This window comes from Stylophora pistillata, chromosome 1 (assembly GCF_964205215.1).
Source record: "Stylophora pistillata chromosome 1, jaStyPist1.2, whole genome shotgun sequence".
In the NCBI taxonomy this organism is placed as follows: domain Eukaryota; kingdom Metazoa; phylum Cnidaria; class Anthozoa; order Scleractinia; family Pocilloporidae; genus Stylophora; species Stylophora pistillata.
Window position 1 is genome coordinate 28,705,715 of NC_142519.1, and position 23,377 is coordinate 28,729,091.

Genomic DNA, 23,377 nt, shown 5'->3' on the forward strand with positions numbered 1-23,377 from the left:
TAACATTTTGTCATACATAACTCTGTCAGCCCTCCGACTGAAATATGAAAAATAAATTTGCATAAATTATGCTAATTTGATTCGTGTCATATAGTCATTAGGAGGTTGTGAGCTCCATTGGAGGCAAACTTTTTTTTGTCTTGAAGCCCTATGTAAAGACATCATTCTGACCAATTTTTACAGTCCTAGGTCACATTGTTTGTAAGTTATTAGTAAATTAGTAAAGTAGCATGACAATGGCTGAAATTTGATATATGGGAAAGTGTTAAGTCGTCTTATTCACGCAGATGAGAGTGCGCAGATGAGATAAAAGTCTATCCGACCAACTGGCCCGCGCCAACTCGCCCGCGCCAACTCGCCCATGCATAAAATCTCACCAGTGAGCTTATGACAGAATTAGTCTCGTTTATTTAGGTTTGATGTTTTGTGGAATTAGAATAAAATAATTGAAGTTTCGACAACGTTTCGTAACTTTATGCCGTTACAATACAAACCTAAGCGTTCGACAACCGGCATACCGTCACATACGAACACTTAGATGCTATGGGCGCCTCCCAACACCTTTCTGACACTTATTACACTACGCTTTTATTTTGTTTATATGTAACAGTTTCTCGTTGTTGTGTATGTTGTGTTATATTTTAAGCCAAAGAATCAAAGCGATTGTTCGGGGATTTGATCTCAGCATCTAAATATTCGTATGTAACGGTGTGCCGGTCCCCAAACACTTCGGTTTGTAAACGACTGAATATATGAAAATCATATGTTTGAACTCTGGATTAATAAATGGATACGTGAAGGATCCTCGCAGTAATAAACACTAGGTGAAAGGAAATAGAAAAGTAATTTTAAGCGTGGGCGAATTGGTCCGTGGGCGACTTGTCTGTAATTCGATAAAAGAGTGAGATATTTACGTCGCTTGTGAAGATGTTTGCTTGATACAGTGCTTTTCAATCGGGTGTTGTAAAACCAAAACCAAAGCAATCACAGCAGCCAGTCATAGCGAGGAAAATATCACTAGCAGCCAATGAGGACTCTGAGTAAAAATAAACAAACCGCCTGGAACGCGGGAAAACGCGTGTTAACTTTTGAATATGTTGGTTGAGAAAGTGGCGCAAGTTTTAAAGCAAAACATTTGTAATCCCGAATCCTCAGTTAAAAATTTCTCTTATACAGGTTTCAATACGTATCCAAGGTATGCCTAGTGAAGAATTTCCTTTACTGTTTAAGTCGGCTCTGCACTTACGTAACGCAAATTGTCCTAGTTCAGCATGTTAACTGGCGACATAAGATGTTGAGATCAGATATTTGTAGAATATGAACCTCGGTGTAATTTTTGTGTTCACAGTACAAAAAGCCCCCTTTGATTCTTGAGCAAGAAAAGCTTATCCGACAGGAACTGGTCAAAATGAAATCAAGTCGTGACGGGGATGTGGAGTGTACGCCAAGCTGACTAAAAGGTCCATCTCTGGCTAATCGTGTTGAAACCTGCTCTCCGCAATATGAGAGGCAGTTTAAAGGACATGCGTCAAAGATATTTACATAGAATTGTCCCTTTTCAGAACAAGCACTTTTTATAGATCTCCACTGTCATGATGGACCAGATTTGCGAACAGGATTTTGGCGGCGATGATCTCTCATACTTATGGCCCCACTGGAGTTGCAAGAAGGTTGCTCGTGCTTTTCTGGGGCTCTGATCAACTTTAAAGCTCTTAGCTTTCCTGGAACTAAATAATTTGGCTTTATCATCGAATTTATGTAAATTGGCCACCGTAAAGATTTTCGAAAGCTGAGGTTTCGAGCGTTAGCCCTTCCTTAGAGCGAAACCCAGGGGCTAACGCTCGACACGTCAGCTTTAGAAATTCTATACAGTGGCCAATTTACATAAGAAACACAGTTCATGATATCGATTTATCTTGTAATTCTCCCCCCCATGGAAGCAGCACCACAGTTTCTTCAGTTAGAAACGTACTCCGTTTTCCTGTAATTGTTGCGTAATGGTGCAGTGACCCTGCTGCGGAGACATGCTCTTTGTAAAATATCTAAATGAAAATAATAAGGTACCTGATACTGACTTAATCAGTGTTACCCGCAATTTAAACAATGGCAGTGAAATTTCTCCAGTGATATTTCCCAGGACCTTTCTATATTTACCCACGCTAAGGAGTCATAGTCATACAATACCAAACTCTGATGACCCCCGTACAAGTTTTGAGTTTCTCGGAAAATTGAGCCGAAATTGTTCTCGTCAGACTTCTGCATTTCTTAATAATCTTTCTCATCCTTAATCATCCTTGGCTCCATCGTGAATTATTTAGGGTTGCCATGGGGTTAACCGTGAGCGAAAAAAGAAACGGCCAAAATATTTAGCTGTTAGGCGTAAAAATTGAAAACTTTGGGCCGTAGGTCTTTTAAAAAAAGTAAACCAAAAACTTTTTTACTATCCACAAAGTGTCATTTTGAAAGTGTCCAAAACAGAGTGTTATGTGTCTTGTCTTGGGGCTTCTGCTTGAAACAGAAAATGACTCCATAACTGTTAACTTTAACAGAAAGAAATTAACCGATAACCGTAAAATGGCCGAAATTTTAGCCGTTATCCGTCGATAAAAGCCATCAGCCCATCGTGGCCTTCTTTAACCTTTTGGGGGTTTTCTATATAAGCAAACTGATATTTTGTTGCCTTAAAGTTTAAGGCATCCTTCCAGATCGCAACGACTTGACATTTTGTCACACGCAAATAATCTCGAACTCATAGGTGACCAAAGAGGAATTTCTCCTTACAACATCGATACACCTTCGACCAGAAAAATGATAAGGAGACAGAAAACTAGAGGGAATTAGAGGGTTATGCTCAGTCTTCGGTATTTTCATGTGACTCTGTATTTCTCATATTATATCAAGCTTTAACTTGATTTACAGATTGTTGTTCAATGGTAAAATTATCTTCACGCATGCGTCTTATGGCTGTCTTCACATCGTGGAACAGGTCACCCTTGGGAGAGCCGTAAAACGGTAATAAATTCAGCCGTAAGGTGTAAAAATTGGCTAAATTTAACCTTTCGTCGTGCAAAAAGTTAACCGTAGAAGTTCAGTTCCTATCTATGCCTGTCATTTTGAAAATGTTAAATCTTAGACTGTCTTATCGTGTGGCCAATGCGGGAAAACAGAACATTACTCTGTATCAATCGAACAGCAGCTCCACTGATCTGGAATTACCGTCTCTTGGTGCTTGACTCTAATGATAAAAGCGAGTTAAGCACGCTGAAAATTAATCATTAACTTTTCAAAATGATCTAAATTAATTTTGAACTTTTCTGTCGATCGTAACAGAAAGAAATTAACCGTTAGCCGTAAAATGGCCGTAAAAGCCATCATCCCTTTGATACCCTCTTGTGACGATTCAAACAATGCCACTAATCCAAGTCATATTTCTCATGGGATTTTGCGAGTCGAAGGACCGCATCCTAAACTGTCATCTGCGTATCAGTTACAAACCGAGATAAACTGTTCTTAATCTTATTCCCACGACTGCTTGTACTAACAGCTGAATTTATTTGACGTTCAGTCCTTAACTCTTGCTCCAACAGGTGTCGTATTATTCTAAGACAAAACCACTCACAATTCCCAGGATAAAACGGCTCAAAAAATTTTCAAGGACCTTTTGATTTATACGTTCTCACGAATGGTGTCACCCGTGTGGGTTGAAAAGTTATGACCGAGTTGTAAGGTGCATTGTTTTAGTTTCATTGACCTTGAGCTTGATCAATGCAAATTTTCCTTGTCTTGATACTAGTATTAATATATTGCACTTAATTTTGGGGTCACTGAATATCTATTTACGTTATCGTTTGGATATCAAGGGTAGGATATTAAACCTATTTTTAGAAATATCGGAAAATCGCAACCCACACTAAATCGATTCATTCCCTTCCCTAAGTTTTCTTTGGTTATCGCTAGGACTTTCGTTCCTCTATAACACTGAAGAGAACAGAATTTGATTTACCTCCGCTCGTGGCAGCTGAGTTTATTGAAGAATCTTTTTAGCTCCTGCACCGACAGGTAACATATTTTACTTAAACAAAGCCATAGCAATTTATCTTAATCAAACTCTTTATTTTCTCAATGGCTACTAAATTAAAATCAACCTGCCTTTTCACGTATACATCACAATCAAATATTGTTAGTTTAGGTTAAATGTTGGATGAAAATAACTCAATGATCCTGTTGAAAAGTTTAAACAGTTCAAGAAAACGGAATGGCGCGTCATTCCGTGAACTCTTTTCAATTACGCGTGTGAATCAAATCCCGAAACGCGTACCGGAAATGCTCGGTTCCACAAAAAATTATGTACTGTTATTTTGAAACGTGAATGAGTTTATCTGATTTGTCATTGGCGACTTCATAGATGACGTTAAGGCGGCAGAGGCAGACGAGCGAAAATGGAATCTGATTTTTCTCATAAAGGCTGTAGAAAAATTCCCTAGAACAAACCCTTCTTAATACAAGTATTTTAACTTAATTAGGAAGAAAGTTGAAGTCGGAAGGCAAGAAGTTAATTTTTGCCATGAACGCTGTGCTCAACCTTTAAGATAGAACACAGAACGGATCTCAGGGGTCATTTCCTGAAAGGTTCCCAAAATTCCGGATCCTAAGCCACATCTTAAGATCAAAATTTACAGAATACAGAAGAAGGTTCTGCCATCCTTAACAGTTACTTTAGCTCATAATTTCATGGTCTAAGTTTCCAAACTTTTGAGAACCACATCTTAAATGAAAACAACCAGCTTTACGGGCCCACTAAGTTACCGGGTTCCTCGAGAAACGGGCCCCTGGCTCTCTAACTTTCCTTAAATATGTTCGTGGGGTGAATGCATTTCATTTTTTTAAGAGACGTTTGACCCTAAGAAAGGAAATGATCACTGATTTAGAAAGCTCCTAATTGTTAAACAAATTCTCCTTGGCATTACCATAGGAAATGTAAATGGAAAGAGAACATTGTGGGGAATTTGAATACCAATGTTAGGGTGAAAAGGGTTCGAAGTCCCTTCAACTCGTACCCTATGGGTGATAAGTGAAGTTGTTATTTTTGCACTCGCAATATCCGATGGTAGTCAAAGTTGCAAAAGGATTCACAGTTTTTTAAAACTAAAGATTTTGAGGGTCAGGGGTAAGGGGGGGTTCAGAATTAACAATTTATTGAATGGAGATAGAAGATCAGAGATGGCTGACAGTTTGGAGTTAGAGTTACTCGATTTTTATCCAACAATTAGCGACCACACTGGTAAATCTGAAAGGTAGAATCGATCGCACATGTGCCATTTGTGGTAAGACCATTTAATTTGTGGCTTGACTCCTTTAGAAGGATATGATAACCACGTAAAGCTGTAATATTCTGCTCTTCGTAGGGAAATTTTTTCTAGTTACATCTCTATGTAAATAAAATGATTTCTTTCACTGAGAAGAAAGCATACTGCTCAAACACTACTCAGATGTAATAACTCATGTTTAATAATAATGATAATAATGACAATCTTTATACAGGGGGTTCACATCACTGGAGAGTGGTATTCTGTTAGGCCCTGTAGTAGTTTGATGCCATTAACACTGTGGATGATGAGTTTGATATAAGTGTCACAGGAGGGTCGAAAATAATTTGGCTTAAATAAACGTTTTGCCAACGAACTTTACTCTCAGCATTTCATTCGCATCATAAAGTGGTACAAACTTTAAATTCGTAGGAAACATTGCACCTGTACATCGCCAGCTTTGCGCACCAATATTTGGTTTACTTCCAGTCTCTGACATTGCTGAATTGTGCAGCAAACAAATTTAAATACCAACTGTATATTTTTGTTAAGTTGCCAGGACGAGATTAAAAATTGAAATGAAGAGTTTACCTGTAATACTCGTGATGTTTGTTTGTTGTACTTCCAATCTTCGTCCTTCCTTTCTAACTTTGTTTTATAACAAGCAAATATCGACAACAACTGTACATTTTTGCTGAAGATTTGCCAAGAAAGGAATCGAAAAAAAACTCGAGAAAAAAAGGGTCATTCGCCTCCCTTGCAGAGGCTCGGTAGTTCAGTTTTCGTCGGGGTGCTGTGTGCATTTAAGTTAGGTGATTTTGAAATGTCACGAAAAGTCTTGAAAGAATTTCAACTGCTTAATTTTTTTTCCTAATTTTCTGATGTGATTAATCACGCAGGTTGGAGATTCTTTTGGTCAATAAAGGCATCATGTGCAATGTTCATCTCCTCGTGATAAATGTTCAATCAATATTTTAAGTGATTCCATTTTAAAAGAAGACAATTCGTACATTCAGAGGAACAGTTGCCAAAAAGCGATCCATTGTTTGTCTTTTTGTTCTCGAGGTAATATCGAATTCTTCCGTCATAACACAGGTTGATTTCACTTGTCACTGTGGAAGCACCTGTACTGGGCAAAATTTTGGAACTCAAGGCGTCGTTGCACGTGGAGAAGCTTCGTGGAAGAACTTTGAAGCACTAAACCTGGTCGACAAACTAATTATTGAATCGTTTGTAATCTGTGGACACTCTAGCGTATATTGAATTTACCCGCGGGCATTCATTTGTATGCAAATATACGCAAGTTCTTTACAGTTGCGATGAGTGATTTTAGAGAATAGATATTCCAATCGGCAAATCTCCTGTGCATTTGTGGAAATGAAAAATTATTCATATTCAAAGAATTGTAACCGACCACGGTATTTTTCTTTTCCTGTTTTGTAACATAAACCGGGTATTTTTTTGGGGGGGAGGGGGGGAGGGTTAATAGCATGTGATAGCTGCCAGTTATGAGGCAGATTGCGCTTGATGTCCAACACGTGACTTGATCATTTGTTCTATATTCAGGTGGCCTTCCTTCGCAGCCAACGTTTGTTTTTCATATTTCCGATGTCATTTTCTGAGGATTTTAAAAGCCTAAAGTGCGGCCAACGTAAATAACTATGAAGCTTTGTATAGCTTTAATTGGCCCAAGTGTTCAGCAGTCCAAATTTTCGGCTAATCTTTTTTCAGTCTTCAAATCTTACTAAATCTGCCCATAAGGCAATGTTTTTTTGTGTATATGAACGTTTTGTTGACGTTCAGCCAAAGGCAGGAAACGGGTTTAAGTGATGCTGAAAATTTTGCGACGGGTAAGGGAAAAGTTATCATTATTCGAGTGAAATTTTGTTCATGATTATTGCAATAACAATGATGGTCTCATTTATCGTGTGTAAAATAAATTCAATTGTAAAGAGCCATATCAGATTATTTTGACTCATCTCAGTTGAATAACGGGAAGAAACAGTATTTTTTTTTTTTTTTTTTGCAATTTTCTCTCTCAAATAACCTCACACTGAAACTTTTTATTGATGAAACGGACTTTATTGATTTGGCATGCATGCAGCACGCTGTCTTTCATCATAGTTATACAGAATGTTCTAAAACAATGGTTACGGTGGTTTTTAGCTAAAATATGCGGTCACCTGTTACTTAAACAGTCATTACACGTGACAAATTTCATTTGCAGGCTCTTATTCTGTAGAAATCTCGGGATTATAATTATTTCTTTCCATAAATGCGCTGAAAATATGAATATAATCTACTTTCGCAAAATAAAACCGCGCTTGGATCTTTTTCTCTTTCATTCTTGTATATAATCTCTTGTACATTTTTTGAATATCAAAAGTTACTTTTTTAATTTACCTAAATACACTGTTATTTTTTACATTAGTTCTCCTTTCGGAGGTTATATCTTTCATAAATCTTATACCGTTCTCTTTGCTACGAAAAGGCTAATTGTCAGCGCAATATCATTCAAGAAACAGTCTGTGCTGTTGTAAGTCGCCTTAAATATTTTAAGAGTTTTTATTTAGTATACTAAGAGAACCGATGCATGTTCAACTGAAAGCTCCATTCTGCTACGCTGAGTCCACCAATGATTGTCTTGTTAGGATCAGTAAAAGACTTGCTCTCTTTGAGACTCGATAAGATTCTTGAAAGGCATGTTCTCTCTCATTTGGTCGGTGACTGTGTCTGGAGTGGGTCTGGCGTTCTGTTGCTCCGGGCGATGGTGACTGGCGTTGGTTTTCTCGAGATAGTACGCATGATGAATGCGAATGTGCGTGCGGAGATTACTCGAACTGATGAATTTCCAGTTGCAAATGTTACACTTGTACGGTTTCTCTCCCGTGTGAGTGAGAATGTGTGACTGTAGGTTTCCAGATGTTGTGAAGGCTTTAGAACATTGTTTGCACTTGTACGGTCGCTCGCCTGTGTGGATTCGAACATGCCTTCGCAAATCGCTCGAGCTTACGAACGCCTTAGGACAGTACTGGCACTTGTGGGGCTTTTCACCCGTGTGCGTGAGGATGTGTCTTTGTAAGTTGGTTAGCTGGGCGAAGCCGCGGCAGCAGATATTACACGTGTACGGCTTTTCGCCGGTGTGAATGCGGTTATGAATCTTCAGGTGCGCTGCTAGCGCAAAGGCCTTAGGGCATTTCTGACATTTGTAAGGCTTCTGGCCCGTGTGGATCAGCACATGGCGTTGAAAATTCCATGAGCGCGTGAATACTTTGCTGCAGTGCTGACATGTGTAGGGTTTCTCGGCTCCCGTCGAATCTGTGTCCTTCTCCTCTTTAATTGACGTAAAGTCTTCCAAGCGATCTTCCTCTGGGACTTTCTCTCGGCCCCACGCGCTCACTTTCTTTTCCGTGTCTTTGGGAAAACCATTCATTTCCCTGCCTGTGTTAAAGATCTGCGGCTCACTGTTTGACAAAACCAGTGGTTGGACATAGGGGACCCCGACACGATGCAGTTCAGCCTGTGAGGATGTAACAGTCGGTGGGGTGTCGTGCGTGTTATCTGTGGACATCAAAAAAGGGAACAGTGAAAAATTGCTTCAAAGACACCTTATTTACTTAAGAAATACAGTTTTACGGTTAGCGCATTGAGATTCGGGTTGCTCCTCCCTCGAAGGAAACCGCATTACTAACACGCGTGGCGTGAATGAAATTACACAATTTATCGTTTATCATACGCAAAGTTTATCTAGACAGCGTAACAAGCCTATGGTTAAATAAAGTAGATAAAGGAGCTAAAGTTTCCTGCCAAGCGAAAGATTTAGTGCATTTCGTGCGAAAACGTTTTCCTCATTTATTTGCCGTTCAACGCCTTTCTTTAGAAAATTGAAATTGCGATGATTAGATTTGTTCATAGTTATTCAGTCTTTACAGTGAAAATTAATTGAACTTTTAAATCCCACTTTAGCAACACAACCTATGGATTGAACGGCGAGAGAACCATAACTGGCCTCCCTGTATTGCATGTCTGTTTTATTAAATTTGAAAGAGGACGGTGGCCCATTGCGTTTGTTAACCCGTGTGAACATTTGACTACAGAAAACAATTCTGTTTGGGTTTGACTATGAATGTTTAATGGCTTAAAATACCAATTTGAAAAAGTCATCGAATACCGCGAAGCTCTACTTTGATGCATTTTAACAGTTTTGTTAATCTGATGGCTCTTGTAATAAACCACAAGAATAGACCTAAGCACGAAAATTTTACTAACAAGAATTTGGGCTAAAAATTTACATCCAGACGAGATGGAAAATATTTCTTGTCAGTTGAGGACAAAGCTCACACGACTTTTTCCGAGCTGTTGCGTATTCAAAAGCTGAATTAGGGCTTTGAAAGAAAATTTATATACGAGACTTGAGCTTCAATATAAAGGAATTTATGGAGCGATTTTTTTGGGTTTTTATGAGACTGCTAACGACAGAAGGAAGAAAATCTCTTCACTGTTTGTACTCCTAGAATTAATAATTCAACACAAGCAAGAAGCTGTTCTGTAATCCTAAAGAGAACAAGTCTTTTGGACTATTTTCTCATCGCACTATCCTGTTTTACTCAAATTTTGTCCGGAAGATTTAAAGGATAGTTAGACGGGCGTCATTATGAAACATTTTGGGATTTTCAGTCGCTGGTGATTTCGCTTTGATGCTTTTCAAAAGACCCTTCAGGTATTTTGCAGGTAGCAAGGTCGGCCTATGGTCAAAATTCTCAACAAAGAGAAAATCTCAGAAGAAAATCGTTAACATAGCTGTTCAACAGATAAGAACTTCAATAGGTACTTTAATCATCTGTATCTCCTTTTACGCGAGAAAAGAGCGGTGCTAATATGCGGAATTACGGCCTGAGAAATCACTCCAGAAATATCGTATCATCGGTCGCCACGAAGTAAAATGGACAATTAAAAAATGATTTCTAAAATCTTTACACCCTGACTAATTTTAAATGTAAAAAGAATTTTTTCCTACTCTTAATTTTAAGTCTTATTCCTTATCTTATGGCATTGCGTTAGGAAAATTAGACAAATTAGACATATTCACCAAACGCTTACAACTTGAATACTTGAAAATGAGTTAAACTCAACTTACCAAAGTACGTGATATTGTTTCTCTTAAATTCCTTCTTTTTGATTAAAAAGGAGCGAGGCATTCTTGATCTGTAAGGTTGGTGTGCTTGATGGCGTAAACTCTGCGGATGGATGTTAGTCCGAATTGAAGGCTTCTCTTGGCGTATGATTCAAGATCGAGCGCGCACTATCTTTAGTTTAAATAGACTGAAGAAACTTTGCGCTGGTTACTGCTTATTATAGCCACCGAGTAGCGATGGGACAGGTGCAACGAGAATCCACAGCGGTTGTAAACAATTTCCCACTTGCTATGCCGGCGCAAACTTTCGTACATGGAAACTGAATGCCCCTTGATCATATCACGACAAAAGAATAACACAATCTGTTATTTAAAACAACAAAGTCTTTGCAATGCTACTGGCCGTGTATTAATTTATTAAAGACCTGCCTCGGTCCCATCAAGAATTCAATGCTTTACAGGTTGCGCAAGTAGCAAAATGACCAAACGACTAATCCACGCTGACAATAGGCCGCTGTCAGCCAATCTAAGCTAAAATATCGCATTGCGCATGCATGATAGAATAGTTTGTTTAAATCTTGGAAGGCTTGTTCGCTGCTAGTGGCGCGGGCGACCGACCAATCAGAATGCAGAACGTCAAATAACTTTCGCATGAGCGCAACTGAGCGAGAACAATTCTACCGATTAGAATTTTGACCCGCAGACTGACTGGGGCAAAGCATGGTGAATTGCGAGGGATTCTACGCACATTGGTCGCGGGGTGAGCAACACATTCCTTTTCCAAGGTAGTAACGAGTTACCGTGGTTAGGATATCATTATCACCTTTGAAAAGACTTTTCGAAAAGCACACTGGAAACTAAAGTGCTGTTCTTTTGTGGTGCGCGTTATGAAATTTTAATTTGAAAATATTTGGAAGTATGTTATTTGTCAGTGAACCATGCCATGTCAATTATTCATACAATAGGTAAACTTCCTTTTGTTCCCGGCTTCGGAAAAAAGGGGCTTCGAAATGTTTCATTCGTCCTAACGCTCAGTTGAAAACAGAAGTAGTTCAGGAGTTCGAATTAGGCCTCTTAGCACCTCGCTGATATGTTTGATTTTCGTCAGCCGTGTTGAAGTTGGTGCGAACGATTTATCAAAACTTTTCAAACAAGATCGACACTCTGTTCGCATGAGCTAATTACTTTGGAGAACATGCCTTTGTTTGATTTTGGCCACTGCTAGCGTTGTGCACTTAGCAACGCCACCAGTCGCTCTTTCCTTTGCCACTTGTCCGTTTGGTGAAGGCACGTGCGCTGAAGAACAGGTGCGTTACGACCCCCGGGCGATGAGAACAAAGCTAACTCGAAATTCTCGCCGAGACAATGGGCACCACTAAGTAGAAATTTTTCACTCAAATCTCGCCCAAATCTCAACAATTAGAGCTTCAAATCGCCGAAATAAAAGAGGGAAGGAAAGCCTGTAGGTGACAAGACGGTGGTTGCGTGTTTTATACTCTTTGGCGCACAATAGGAGACGAACAATGCACACGGTCTGTCAGCAAGTTAAGTCTGAATCAACCTGTTGAGAACTAGCAAAATCGTTATGATGGCTGTCAGAGTATCATTACTCAAACGATAGTGCAGAAAGGTTCCAGTATTTGCACGTCAACTTTAGATCTCTAGAAAAGCTTTGTTTTCTGTCAGAGAAAAAGTGGTTTTAAAATTTCGGTATGGAAAGTGAATGTTTTACTGAGTAATTTCTTTTTGAAATCAAAAATCAAAGACTTGATCGTTTCTAAAAGCTAACGTGAGTTCTGCGAATGCGCAGAACTGGGTGAAACCTATAAGGCAGATTTGCTCTCTCTATTTATAAACTGACAGACAACCAAAAATAGCATCCCATCCACGTTGAGTTGTTACAGTTTTGCGACACGACAAGTCGAAGAAGCAACAGGAAACATTGTGAGAGCAAATACAGCACCTAGAGACAGTTAAACCCGCATTGTAAATACAAGCACATTTTAAATAAACGAACGAATCGCGAAACGGAGCATGTTACCAGAAGCTTCTTGGGATATTTCACACTTTCAGTCTCTCTTCAAGATGATGGAATGCAGCCAGACAAATGAAGAAGATTCCAAGTTTAAAAGACACATGGCTGGGATTTACATGTGTTTAGGAATGTATTTAAAGTTCAAGGTGTGAGTTAATTAACTAAACAAATCCATTTAAGCCATTTACACATGATAATAGATCGCTACGGATTTCCTTCGCAACAGAATGTAACCACGCTCCTGTCAATATTAGTTTTGAACTTCGCACGAAGCGAGCAGAGAGAATCTCGAGAACTATTCCACATATTGAAGTTCTTATGCTCACGTCAGGTAAAGCGCATTCATTTTCTCGCTGCCTTTGACGCATATTTAATAATGTGGCACTAGTTTAAAGGACAATTAAACTGAGATTTAAATCTCATAAATCCGATAACCTCACACGAAACACGATACAAGCGATCGATTCCACAAGTGTTAAAATCAATTGGAATCGTTCCGCACTCAGCTACTGTGGAGTGAAATGTCTGAGAGAGTTTTTTTTTCTTTAGCAAATTTTCTCTTGAATACGGCTGATTTAATTTCATTCCTTTAGAATATTACCAGTTGACAAGATATAGCAGGTATACAGAGGAAAGAGTAAAATGGCTATTCAGTATATCAGCTCTGGATTTGTGCCCAATAAGGATACATTTATGTGCCCATTTCTAATATAGTGGCAGAAGAAATGAAAAAGAAGGTCACAGACCAGGGAAGGAACCCTACTAAGATCATTTTTTTAATGATATATTTTTCGATTTGCTTTAGTTACAGGCCAATACACGCCAGTGAATTGCAACATCCGAAATTGTGATTAAAAAAAAAAATATCCCACGCATTTCTTTCTTGTTGAAGGACCAGTTTGATTTCTTTGTTGAAACAGATGGCAATTTCTATCGTTGGCCCGTGTCTTACTCAAACTGTCCCGGTCTCTGAAAAAGGAAACAAAAGAACAAGGATTAGGGCGTTACTCCAGTGGAATTAGGTGCATTTGTCTTGCCATTCTGTGGTTGAAGCATGGTTTGCCACGGACACTACTGTCTGTACACTTCGGATAGAAAGCTCGCTCCTATGACAAAGAGCAACACGACTCATGAGGACTGATTCGATCAGTTTCTTACTGAATTTCCCGACGACATTTTAGTCAGAGCGGCGTAGAAAAAGGACAAACGGAACACTGTTCATATCTTTGTCTTTTTTTTTTTTTGGAAGACTCGGAGACTTCTTTGCAAACAAAAAATCAATTAAGTCCTTTGGTATCGATAAAGTGCGTGTTTGAACATGGCCAGCTTTACTTAGATATGAATATGCGTGGGTCCTAAGTGTGAGTTAATCTCCATTAGTCGGTGAGTTTGTTTGATTCAATCTTTCTATCATGCCGGCTTTGTGTTTCTTTTTTTTCTTTTCTTTTCTTGAGTAGTCGTAAGGAGTATCAAGTTCGAGTAATGCAATTCCCATTTTTTTCCAATTTTTTTTTCTTCTAGTGAGAAATTCAAATGATTCGTAAAATTCGTTCTAATTCATAGAAGTTCAAAACTGGAAATGACCCCAAATGGCTCGATGTTTTTGCACGAGATTCTCTTCAAAAGATGAAGAGGAATTAGTTCAAAGAAGACATCACAACATCGATTGATGGGTTTTTTTTTTTTTTCGATAATATTTAAATGCCCAGTGTTTAGTTTTTAGTTTTCTATTCGGTTAACTGGTGAGAGCAAGTGTAGTTGGTGAGAATCGACAGCAAAGTACGTCGATGATTCTCCAAACTGCGAAATGAAGTACTTGAAAGAAATTTAGATGATCCGACGAAAGGTGACAAAGTGGTCCAATCTCACAGCTGAATGGGCTTTTTTATGATTATTATCCACGGACGAAAACATAACCGACCCGTGCGCGTGCATGATTTAAACAAACTTTCGATGAAGAGAAACAACCGATCGGTTAAAAAAAAAAATTGTAATTCATTTTTTTTTCTTCATCCTGAAATAAACTGTGGGGGCATGAATCAGCTGAAAGTTCGATTTATTCTCGCAATCCATCGGATTTCGCGCAAGCCGCAAGTCAATAAAGCTGTCGGCTCGTAGGACACATCCACCATCTGGTCATTAAGTGTATCTATACAAATTGATCATTTAAAAGGAGCAGCTGAATCGTATTAATACCACAGCCGATATTTATTTAGTAATTCTAATGAGGAAAATTAACAAAAGCTGTTTAAGAGGTTGCGTCAGTCTCTGAAATGCGTAGGCCGAAAGGATCTCCAAAACAGTGAAATTATTTTTAGGACGTTATTCTCCATTTATTGTGAATTTAGAGGTACTAGAGTCTTTTTGCTTTTATTATACGTCAACCATTACAGCTAACACTTATCAGACAAAACTGAACTCAACTAAATTACAGACACGATATATGACAATTTCAACGGAAGACTCAGAAGGAAACCGATGTCGTGACTTGACCTTAAGCCTTGGTTAAAAAAAAAAAGTAAAAATAAAAATGAAATAATTAGATAGACCTTTGACAGAAAGCCGAGTAGTATGCTTTCTGATTTATGATGTAAGAAACTGATGAGGTAATGAAATATTTGAGTCTTAGCAAAACGTCTGGGCTGACGGCGAATGGCGGAAAAAGCTCTCAGTCAAATTTGGATTAGGCTACCTCTACATAGCGTAATTTAATTTCGAGGAAAAGTAGTTGACAGTTCATATAAATACTTCCGCTTGATTTGTCAAACGGTTCGAAAGCCACAACAAAATATCTGTGTCTGCAGTTACTTTACGTAAACTTCTTGTTTAACTCCCTGTATTACTGAACACGAAAATCAACTAAACTCGTTGTTTTGAACCGTCCTGAATATAAACAAGAAAAGATATTCAGTACCGGACCGCACGTTAATTATAAACCATGAGCTAAAAAGTCATATCCAAGTCAAATGCACGTTCCACTCGATTGATACAGAATTTGTTCCAAATTAGTGACTTCTTTCGCTATTTAGTGTACGGAAGGAAACTCTTTCTTTTCTGTCAAGATGACTGACATCCGACCAATAATTTAATGTTTAGATTTGAGTGACGGGTACACCAGTTGTTAAGTAGCGCTGAAGCCTGAGAGCTTTCTCAAGCATTTGTTACCAAAATATCACTGAGTCTTTTTTTTCCCTATCGTGTTGTAATGCACGTAAAGAACTGAAAGGAGGATAATCCAGTATGTTTTACCGAAAGAGCCAGACTGGATTCGAATTAAAGTGGTCGTAACAATGAAAGCTTTGACGGGTAGAAGAAGTCAAACGAAAAGCAGAGAGCCGAAAGCTGAAAGCAAAACTGAGCTAAGTCGGAAAAAATTTAAAGAAAAAAAAAACCGAGCATATTCGGGTCGGTTCTTTCTTTTAGTGAGTTTATAATGAGCTCAATTTGTTTAGAAGTGTCATCTGTAATGCTGGGATTTATTCATGGTTGTTATCTAACTGTCATTTTGCTGACAAAGGACTGTAGTACGGTTCCACTGAACTGATTAAACCTTGCTTGATCGGAATCTGCAAACAGTGATCATCACTGAACCGAGAAATAGCTTTAGAGGTTGGATTTATATATGCACGTAGCACTATAAACAAATAGCAGTGGCGAGGAATTCAGTCTGCTTAAGCTTTGTGATGCGCGCAAAGGAACACTTTGGAGGCTCTCACACAAGTGCTTTGTTAATGATTATTGTGGTTTACTACTGATGGCACTAGCTTCACTTCAGAGTTTATTCAACAGGAATTGGCCTAACTTGAAATCACAAAGACTTCCATTTGGGTGATAAACGACGAGTCATAAAGGCAGGAAAGAAGCTTCTTGGATTTGAATTTTAAATTTTTTTCTCCAACTAAATCCTCCGTTTTTAAGAATGCAAGTAAAATTGCCCTGTGAAATAAAATTTAAAGATTTTATTATTGATCAAAATTAAATTCGAGTCGAGAAATTCCTGTTGATGCTTCGTGTTGCAAGCATAGTAAGAACTGGAAGAAAACGGGCTCAATGCGGGGAAGAATCACACGAAAACAACGAGGTGATTCTTGATGCTTAATTCGTAATCTGACACTTGTTTTTATCGACCATAATAACAAATTGACCAATTAGAACGAACAGTAAATTTGAGAGGTGGATTTTAAGGATGCCTTGTGCCCACCTGTCATGAAAACAAAGCCAGATTTTTGCTTTTAGTTTACGAATCTGGGATTATTTTGCGAAAACCTAATCCTTTTGAAGATAGCGTGCGTTTTTCCTTGTCGCTCGAAAATTTCCCACAGGCCCTCGTGCTCTATCAGATGGTGGATTTTTGCCAGCACAACAAGGACTATGCTGGCAATAGGGCGAAAATGAGAATCTTCAGCTCGGCGGTGATTTCCCGATAAAGTAAAATAGCGTGATAACTGTCATCCTTCTATTCATGCGAGATTGGCGTGGTGGCGAAAACAAGATATTTTTTATTAGTTTATGCAATTTAATTGGCGATCTGGAAAGGACTCATTATCTTTGAATTAAAATGACCTCACTGCTTAAGAAAAAATAAAATGTAATGAAGATTTTGCCAGTGACTTTTCTTCTAATACTGCGATCAGAATTATATTAAATTCCAAAGTCATCCAGAATCACATGTCACAGTGTTGTTATGCTCTTTACATCCAAGTTAGAAATAGGGTGCGCGAACATAAATTTCGCGAGTTCGAAATCACCTTGCTTTAAAATGTAAAGGGGCATATTTGAACGCCGCATACTCTCTGCTTGTTCCACATCTCGTGTTGAGGGGAAAGGACATTGCTCCTTAACCTCCATTCTTGCCCATGCAAAGAACAACAGATAACAAGGAAAGATGTTATACATTTGTTACGAACGCGGAACAAAGAAACAAAATTCGCCTTTCCTCCGAGGGGATGCAATCCTCAGACCTCTTAATCGGGTTATAATGAACTGCAATTAATTTAATCGGCATGGTGAGCCAGGCCATACACGCTATGGCCATATTTTTGCCTTGATTAAATCATTTCGAACATTGCGAGGATCAAATGAAGCATAAACATCAAAAGGATATCTAAGATTTCAATAATGTCGTTGGCGCCACGTTGTCGAAATGGTTAAAGATAATAGTTTTTGCGTAGTTGTTGTCAGTTTTGTGACAGTTCAGGCTAAGGTCTTGCCTATGGATCCTGATAATGTCACATCTGTATAGTGCATTGACAAATGTCGCATTTTTACGTCAAAGAATCGGACTGGCTACAAAATCTTAGGTTGTTCGACAACATGCAGCACTGCGGCAAAATAAAGAGAAAGCACATTTAGAGAATTTAAATAACGGTTGCGTTCTTCATTGATACAACACGACTATGAGTTTGTCTTTTTGTTCCTATTTGTGAGACCCTGCATCAGAAAGTTGTTTAAAACGATTTTTCGTAGTCTATCTGCCTTGACTTTTCAAATTTAGCCCGGCATATATACCCGCGCCTTAAAGCAGGTATAACCTGCTAAAAGCAAAATTGATTATTTCGTCCTTATACCTTTTAATAGAAAAACCTTTGCCTCTTCCTAAAGCGAGTGAAAGAAAATTAGACCTCCAACAGAAGTTCCCTTGTTTTCTTCAGAAATAAAGTAAACCGTTGTTTCCAACTCGACTCCCCAGCGCGTGTTTAGAGTAGCCTATTCAAAGTTTGGTCCCATTGAGTATGTCTTTGGGCGATCGTTCTCTTTTGTAAGATACGAGAAACGGATTTTTGTATATTTCGTTGAGTAGTGGTTGGGTTTCTATTAAATGCCAGTGTCTCATGAGAATTTGCTTTAGGTTTGGCACTAATGGTTGGTATTGTGTAACAAAAGGCAAGATTCGAAAGGAAATTCACGCGATTAAGACACAGTTGGTTGGCGGTGACAACTGGAACATTGAAGCCGAAAAGATCGCCATTAATTCAAGGAGGCCTTGAAATACCAATGGTCGTTTCAGTCCGGTGGAGCAATGCGAGAAGTCTGACGATTTTGAAAGACAGAACAAAGGAAGTCTCATACTCTGTCGAGAAAGACTATGTTGACTATTCGAAATCTACCTTGGCCGAAATCAAAGGAGAAGATATTTACATCACTTCTGACAGCGACAACGACGAAGATGAACTCAAAATATTGTAAACCTTCGCCATAGCTTTTGTGAAAGATGAAAAATAAAGGGTAAATGGAAAGACAGAAAGCTTGTAGTTAAAGTGCCAATAACTCCAAAGATTGTTTTTGCCATATTAAATCTCTCTATTGCACTGAGCAAAATGCCGCAAAAATTTTTGTGTTTGGTTAAAACCGCGATTTTTTACGATTTTTCAAAGTCGAGTTTAGTTTTCGAACGACCGAGTGAACCAGAGACTGGGGCCAGTGACGTCAATCCAGTCCATCCGCAGTGGGGCTCCGATCCAATCTCAATCAATATTATACGGTCCTAAAGAGATGAAACCTTCGTTAAAGCCTGATCTGGTAAATTTTTCTCACCTTTCTCTTACTTCGCTCGCTTTCAGCTGATTTCGCTCCCTCCGACTGATTCCACGCGGATCAGTCGGAAAGACGCAAATTCCAACTCCATCTTTTCGCAACCTTCGTTGCATGGTCTTGCTAGTCAGAGCAGAAAACATGACTGAATAATCTTCTTCTCGGAAGTGGTTGGAACACATGACCGAGTATTTTGTGGGCTTCCAATGTGCACGCTTCAATTGCAAAAAGTCAACCCACTTCTTTCTTCTCTTTTTTTTCTCCGGGTCATCTGCCCCATAAAAAGGTATCGGATGAAGTGCTGTTCTTTTTTCTTTGTTGGGAGTGTTGCTACACCCGAAAACAACGCAATTATCAGGCACATCCGTCAAGATACTTCATCCAGTCCTCGAAGCAAACTCATTGGAAAGCCTGGAATGACGTCACAAACTGTGCTCGACCCAGACCCATCTTGATAATTCCGTGCCTAGGTCGTGTTTTGAAAAAATGCGATTTTCCACGACTTTGAAAATTCATAAAAAATCGGGGTTTTAACTAAACACAAAATTGTTTGCGGCATTTTTCTCAGCGCAATAGAGAAATTTAATATGGTCAAAAATATTTTTTGGGGTTATGGGGACAGGTTCCAAAATTGGGGTCAAAATACTGGAAATTAAGAGCGCGGAAATTAACGCTGCACTTAATTATATTAGCGTCGCGGAAATTAACGCTCAACGAAAATAACGCGACTTAAATTCGTGCAACGTTAACTTCCTATAATAAGGTATAACTGATCTTCATGATGCAATCATCAGGTTTGGGAACAAGTGAGGTTCAGTTCGGTTGAAGGTTATAATTTGAATATATCAACAAAGTTGAAATGGTAAATTGGCCACCGTTACCGTAACGGTGGCCAATTTACCATTTCAGCTTTGTTGATATATTCAAATTATTTCGTTACCCCCACCGACGCAGTGCCAAACAGTTTCTTTAGAAACTATCAGCCTTTATTCGGTTGAAGGTTAGATGGGAGAGGAAATGAAAATATGACAAAACGTCTTTTTTTTTGTTTGTCAAAATTGAGGATTTATATTGCGCCGTTTCCATGACGGGATGATCAACTGCGCATTACAACAATGCATGGAATAAATACTAATTCCATCATTACAACAATGCATGAAATAAATACTAATTACATCATTACAACAATGCTTTGTAATAGATGCCAGTTACATCATGTGTAGTATAAAATATTAAAAGCTAAGCTAACTAAGAATAAAAGCCTTACTAAAAAAATGCGTTTTTAAGAGTTTTTTGAAAGTGTCGACAGATTTAGCCATTTCCGAAGGTAAATCATTCCACAGTTTCGGCGCCGAAACAACGAAAGCGCGGCCGCCTAGGGTTTTTAAAGTTTTAAAATTCGGGTAAGATAGCAATATTCCGTCATTAGAACGCAGTCCATATCTTGAATTTAAAGGCTTAATTTTGACAAGATCATTGCATAGTTAGTAGAGGGGACTGGTTAGGAAACGCGGCAAACTTCAAAGGGCCGGCCTATTGTCTGTCCTCTGAGCTTCGCTTGAACGTCACGTGACCAATGACCCTGCACAGAACCAAAACAACATGGAGGACATGAACGACTTATTTTTCTTCGGCGACGATTTTGATGCCATATTGGAAACTTTGGAAAACGAGGAAGAATTACAAGAGCACTTTGTCGAAGCAGCTGACTCTGTACGTCTTTCAGAAGCCTTTAAAACGTTATTTTCGCCCAAAACTTTGTAGTTATTGATGCCCTTAGCAATGGCATCGGTCGTAGTACAACAACATATTTTTTTTACTGAAAGTCTTTCGATTTTTAGGTTCAATATGAAGAGGGAATTGTTTGCGAGTTGTGCCAAAAGAAATGCAAGACTAAGGCTGGATTAAAAAGACAAGACAATAAAGCATAAGGAGGAACAAGCGCGGGGAAATCAACCGACTCAAGAAGCCAAATTCACTGCTGAAGACTTCGAAGCGTTATCAATGAAAGCACGAGATAAAAAAATTGAAAGAAAATCTACCCTCATAGCGTAAAAGAAGAGCTACGAAGATATACGATTGCCTGGGATGAAGAAAATATGAACTTCTCAGAAGTAGAATCCATGTATATGCGTTTGGTTAAAACTGGAAATGCAGAACAATTCTACTCGAAGTACTATTCAAGAATAGGCCTCAATTCAACAAAGATTTTTGTGGGGTTGTCAAGTAATGTGGCAACATTGCTTAGTACCAAAGTGGCTGATTGTTTGACAGCTCACAGCAAACAGAAAGATGAATCCCCAAATCCCAATATCCCTACTAAACTGTGTAATAGAGAAATGGCAGGGTTACAATATATTGGAGGATATGTACTGCACAAGCTTTATAGCAAGGTGAACGATGTATATAATCCCACAGCACATACTGAACAAACAGCTTCAATACTGAAAGCTGGCAAAGCAGAAGATTTGCATGTTGCAGGGAGTCAAAAACTAATTTCATCTTTAAACCGAGGTGGACTTTGGGTTATTTCTAAACAAGCTCAAACAATTTTTAAGAGAATAGAACATAATTTTAGGATTCTGACCTCAGGAAGTCTCCAGCTGAAGATTGACAATGTTAAGATAGAATCCAAATCAGCTTGTGATGTTCAATTGGTCTAAGCATATAACACCATGTTGTTGGACTCAGACACAGTGGTAGATAACAGCATTGCAAAAGATGTTTTGGACAGCATTATTCATTTATATGTTACTGTACGGTGTTTTTCACTGGCCAAAGATGTTATACAGAAACACAAAATTCAATGTAAACAAATGAAGACAAAAACACTACGAAAGGAAATTTGTAGAGCCAGCAAAGAACAAGAAAGGCAGATATAGTTAGAATTAAGAACCTGCCACAATTTGTCAATAAGTAATTTATTACAAAAGATTAATTTGGTAGCTACAACCTGCAACATATTAAATATTACTCATTAATGATTATTTTATAGAAAAAATGAGTATAAAGGCTATATGGTTAAAGTATCTAACATAGAGTAACTTATTTATTTTTAGCTAGTCTTCTCGCCAATTCTTGTATTCTGCGTTTCGCGGCGCCGGTAGCTTCCAGATTCCAATTCCTTTACTTCTCCTACACGTTCCACAGCCAAATACTGAAAAATTTTCACCTGGCATTATGTCCACTGACTTGATTAATGTTCTTAGCTATACTTTGAAGGTAAGATGTCGCTCGATCACGGAGAAAATCCAAAAACTTAAACGCTACGTGACTGTCGAAACAAGCCCGCGGCGCCATTTTGGATTTATGTGTGCAGGGTCATTGTCACGTGACCTCGATAAAATCGAACAATAACCTAGCCGACTGAAGTTTGCCGCGTTTCCTAACCAGTCTCCTCTACTAACTATGATCATTGATATAGGACGGTGCGGATTTGCAAATGGCTTTGAAAGTTAAAAGTAGAACCTTAAAATTAATACGAAATGAGACAGGAAGCCAATGCAGCTGACGGAGCACCGGTGTTATGTGGCAAAATTTGCCCTGCATAACAACAAGTCTGGCGGCTGCGTTTTGAACTCTCTGCAGTTTGTCAATATGGCACTTGGGCACACCGTATAATAGACTATTACAGTAGTCTATTCGGCTACTGATAAAGGAGTGAATAAGAGTCGCAGCTGAGTCCATTGAAAGGTGTTTCCTTATACGTCTAATATAAATTATTGTGTAGGTGATAGAAAGCAGCACTGCATATTTTGGTAATGTGTACGGCCATAGTGAGTTGATCATCGAACCACGCGCCCAAATTCCGTACCACAGACACTTTGCCTACATCACAGTCTCCGACCCTGATAGTATTAACAGCAACTTTTTTCAGGAAGTGTCGTGATGCTATTACAATAAATTCAGTTTTGTCGTCATTAAGCATAAGTTTATCCGTGGTCATCCACTGCTCAACATTCGAGATACAGGTTTCCATTGATCTAATTGCCTCGTCTTGACCAATAGCACAGCTTGGGTTGAACGATAAATAAAGCTGGGAGTCATCTGCATAACAATGAAGTTTTGGAAGGTGACGACCAACAATGTCGAAGATTTTGCTTGAGTGAATGTTAAACAAAACGGGGCCTAGACACGATCCCTGGGGAACGCTGTAGCGAAGATGAAAGACATTTGAAAGCGCTCCCTGAACAGATATTCGTTGTGATCTTCCGGCTAGATAAGAGCGAAACCACTCCAGAGCAGTTCCATTGAGACCAAGCTTTGATCTTAAACGTGTTAGCAAAATACTAGGGTCCACAGTGTCGAAGGCAGGACTCAGGTCTAAGAGAACGAGGAGAGTCGCGTGCCATTTATTCATGCTAATCAGAA

At 38.8% G+C, this 23,377-nt stretch overlaps 3 protein-coding genes and 2 long non-coding RNA genes across 6 annotated transcripts in view; 3 read left to right on the forward strand and 2 right to left on the reverse strand.

Moving 5' to 3' along the window:
• The window catches only part of LOC148741980 (uncharacterized), a 4,391-nt gene extending 4,316 nt beyond the window's left edge, over positions 1 to 75 (forward strand). The window contains exon 4 of the mRNA XM_088746804.1: positions 1 to 75. This exon is cut by the window's left edge and continues 1,157 nt beyond it. The gene's annotated coding sequence lies outside the window, so the exon portion shown is untranslated.
• The window catches only part of LOC111329037 (protein DPCD), a 14,040-nt gene extending 7,796 nt beyond the window's left edge, over positions 1 to 6,244 (forward strand). The window contains exon 6 of one of the 2 annotated variants that reach the window (XM_088746843.1): positions 2,920 to 6,244. In XM_088746843.1, coding sequence (XP_088602969.1) covers positions 2,920 to 2,937 — 18 coding nt within the window. In that variant the 3' untranslated portion in view covers positions 2,938 to 6,244. The other variant, XM_022933634.2, reaches the window with a different exon arrangement.
• A 1,122-nt stretch (positions 6,245 to 7,366) lies between these two features.
• LOC111329033 (uncharacterized) lies at positions 7,367 to 10,807 on the reverse strand. The gene is made up of 2 exons (XM_022933629.2): positions 10,444 to 10,807; positions 7,367 to 8,867 (listed from the first exon to the last, which is right to left on the reverse strand). Exons 1-2 carry the CDS (start codon positions 10,502 to 10,504, stop codon positions 7,960 to 7,962), a joined length of 969 nt encoding a protein of 322 aa, XP_022789364.1. The 5' UTR covers positions 10,505 to 10,807; the 3' UTR covers positions 7,367 to 7,959.
• Positions 10,808 to 13,233: 2,426 nt separating this feature from the next.
• LOC148741981 (uncharacterized) lies at positions 13,234 to 19,151 on the reverse strand. Its single transcript, XR_015996109.1, has 2 exons — positions 19,010 to 19,151; positions 13,234 to 13,444 (listed from the first exon to the last, which is right to left on the reverse strand). It is a non-coding gene; the product is annotated as an uncharacterized LOC148741981 (long non-coding RNA).
• Positions 19,152 to 20,458: 1,307 nt separating this feature from the next.
• Positions 20,459 to 21,993, forward strand: LOC148741982 (uncharacterized). The gene is made up of 2 exons (XR_015996083.1): positions 20,459 to 20,719; positions 20,848 to 21,993. It is a non-coding gene; the product is annotated as an uncharacterized LOC148741982 (long non-coding RNA).
• The last annotated feature ends 1,384 nt before the right edge of the window (positions 21,994 to 23,377 follow it).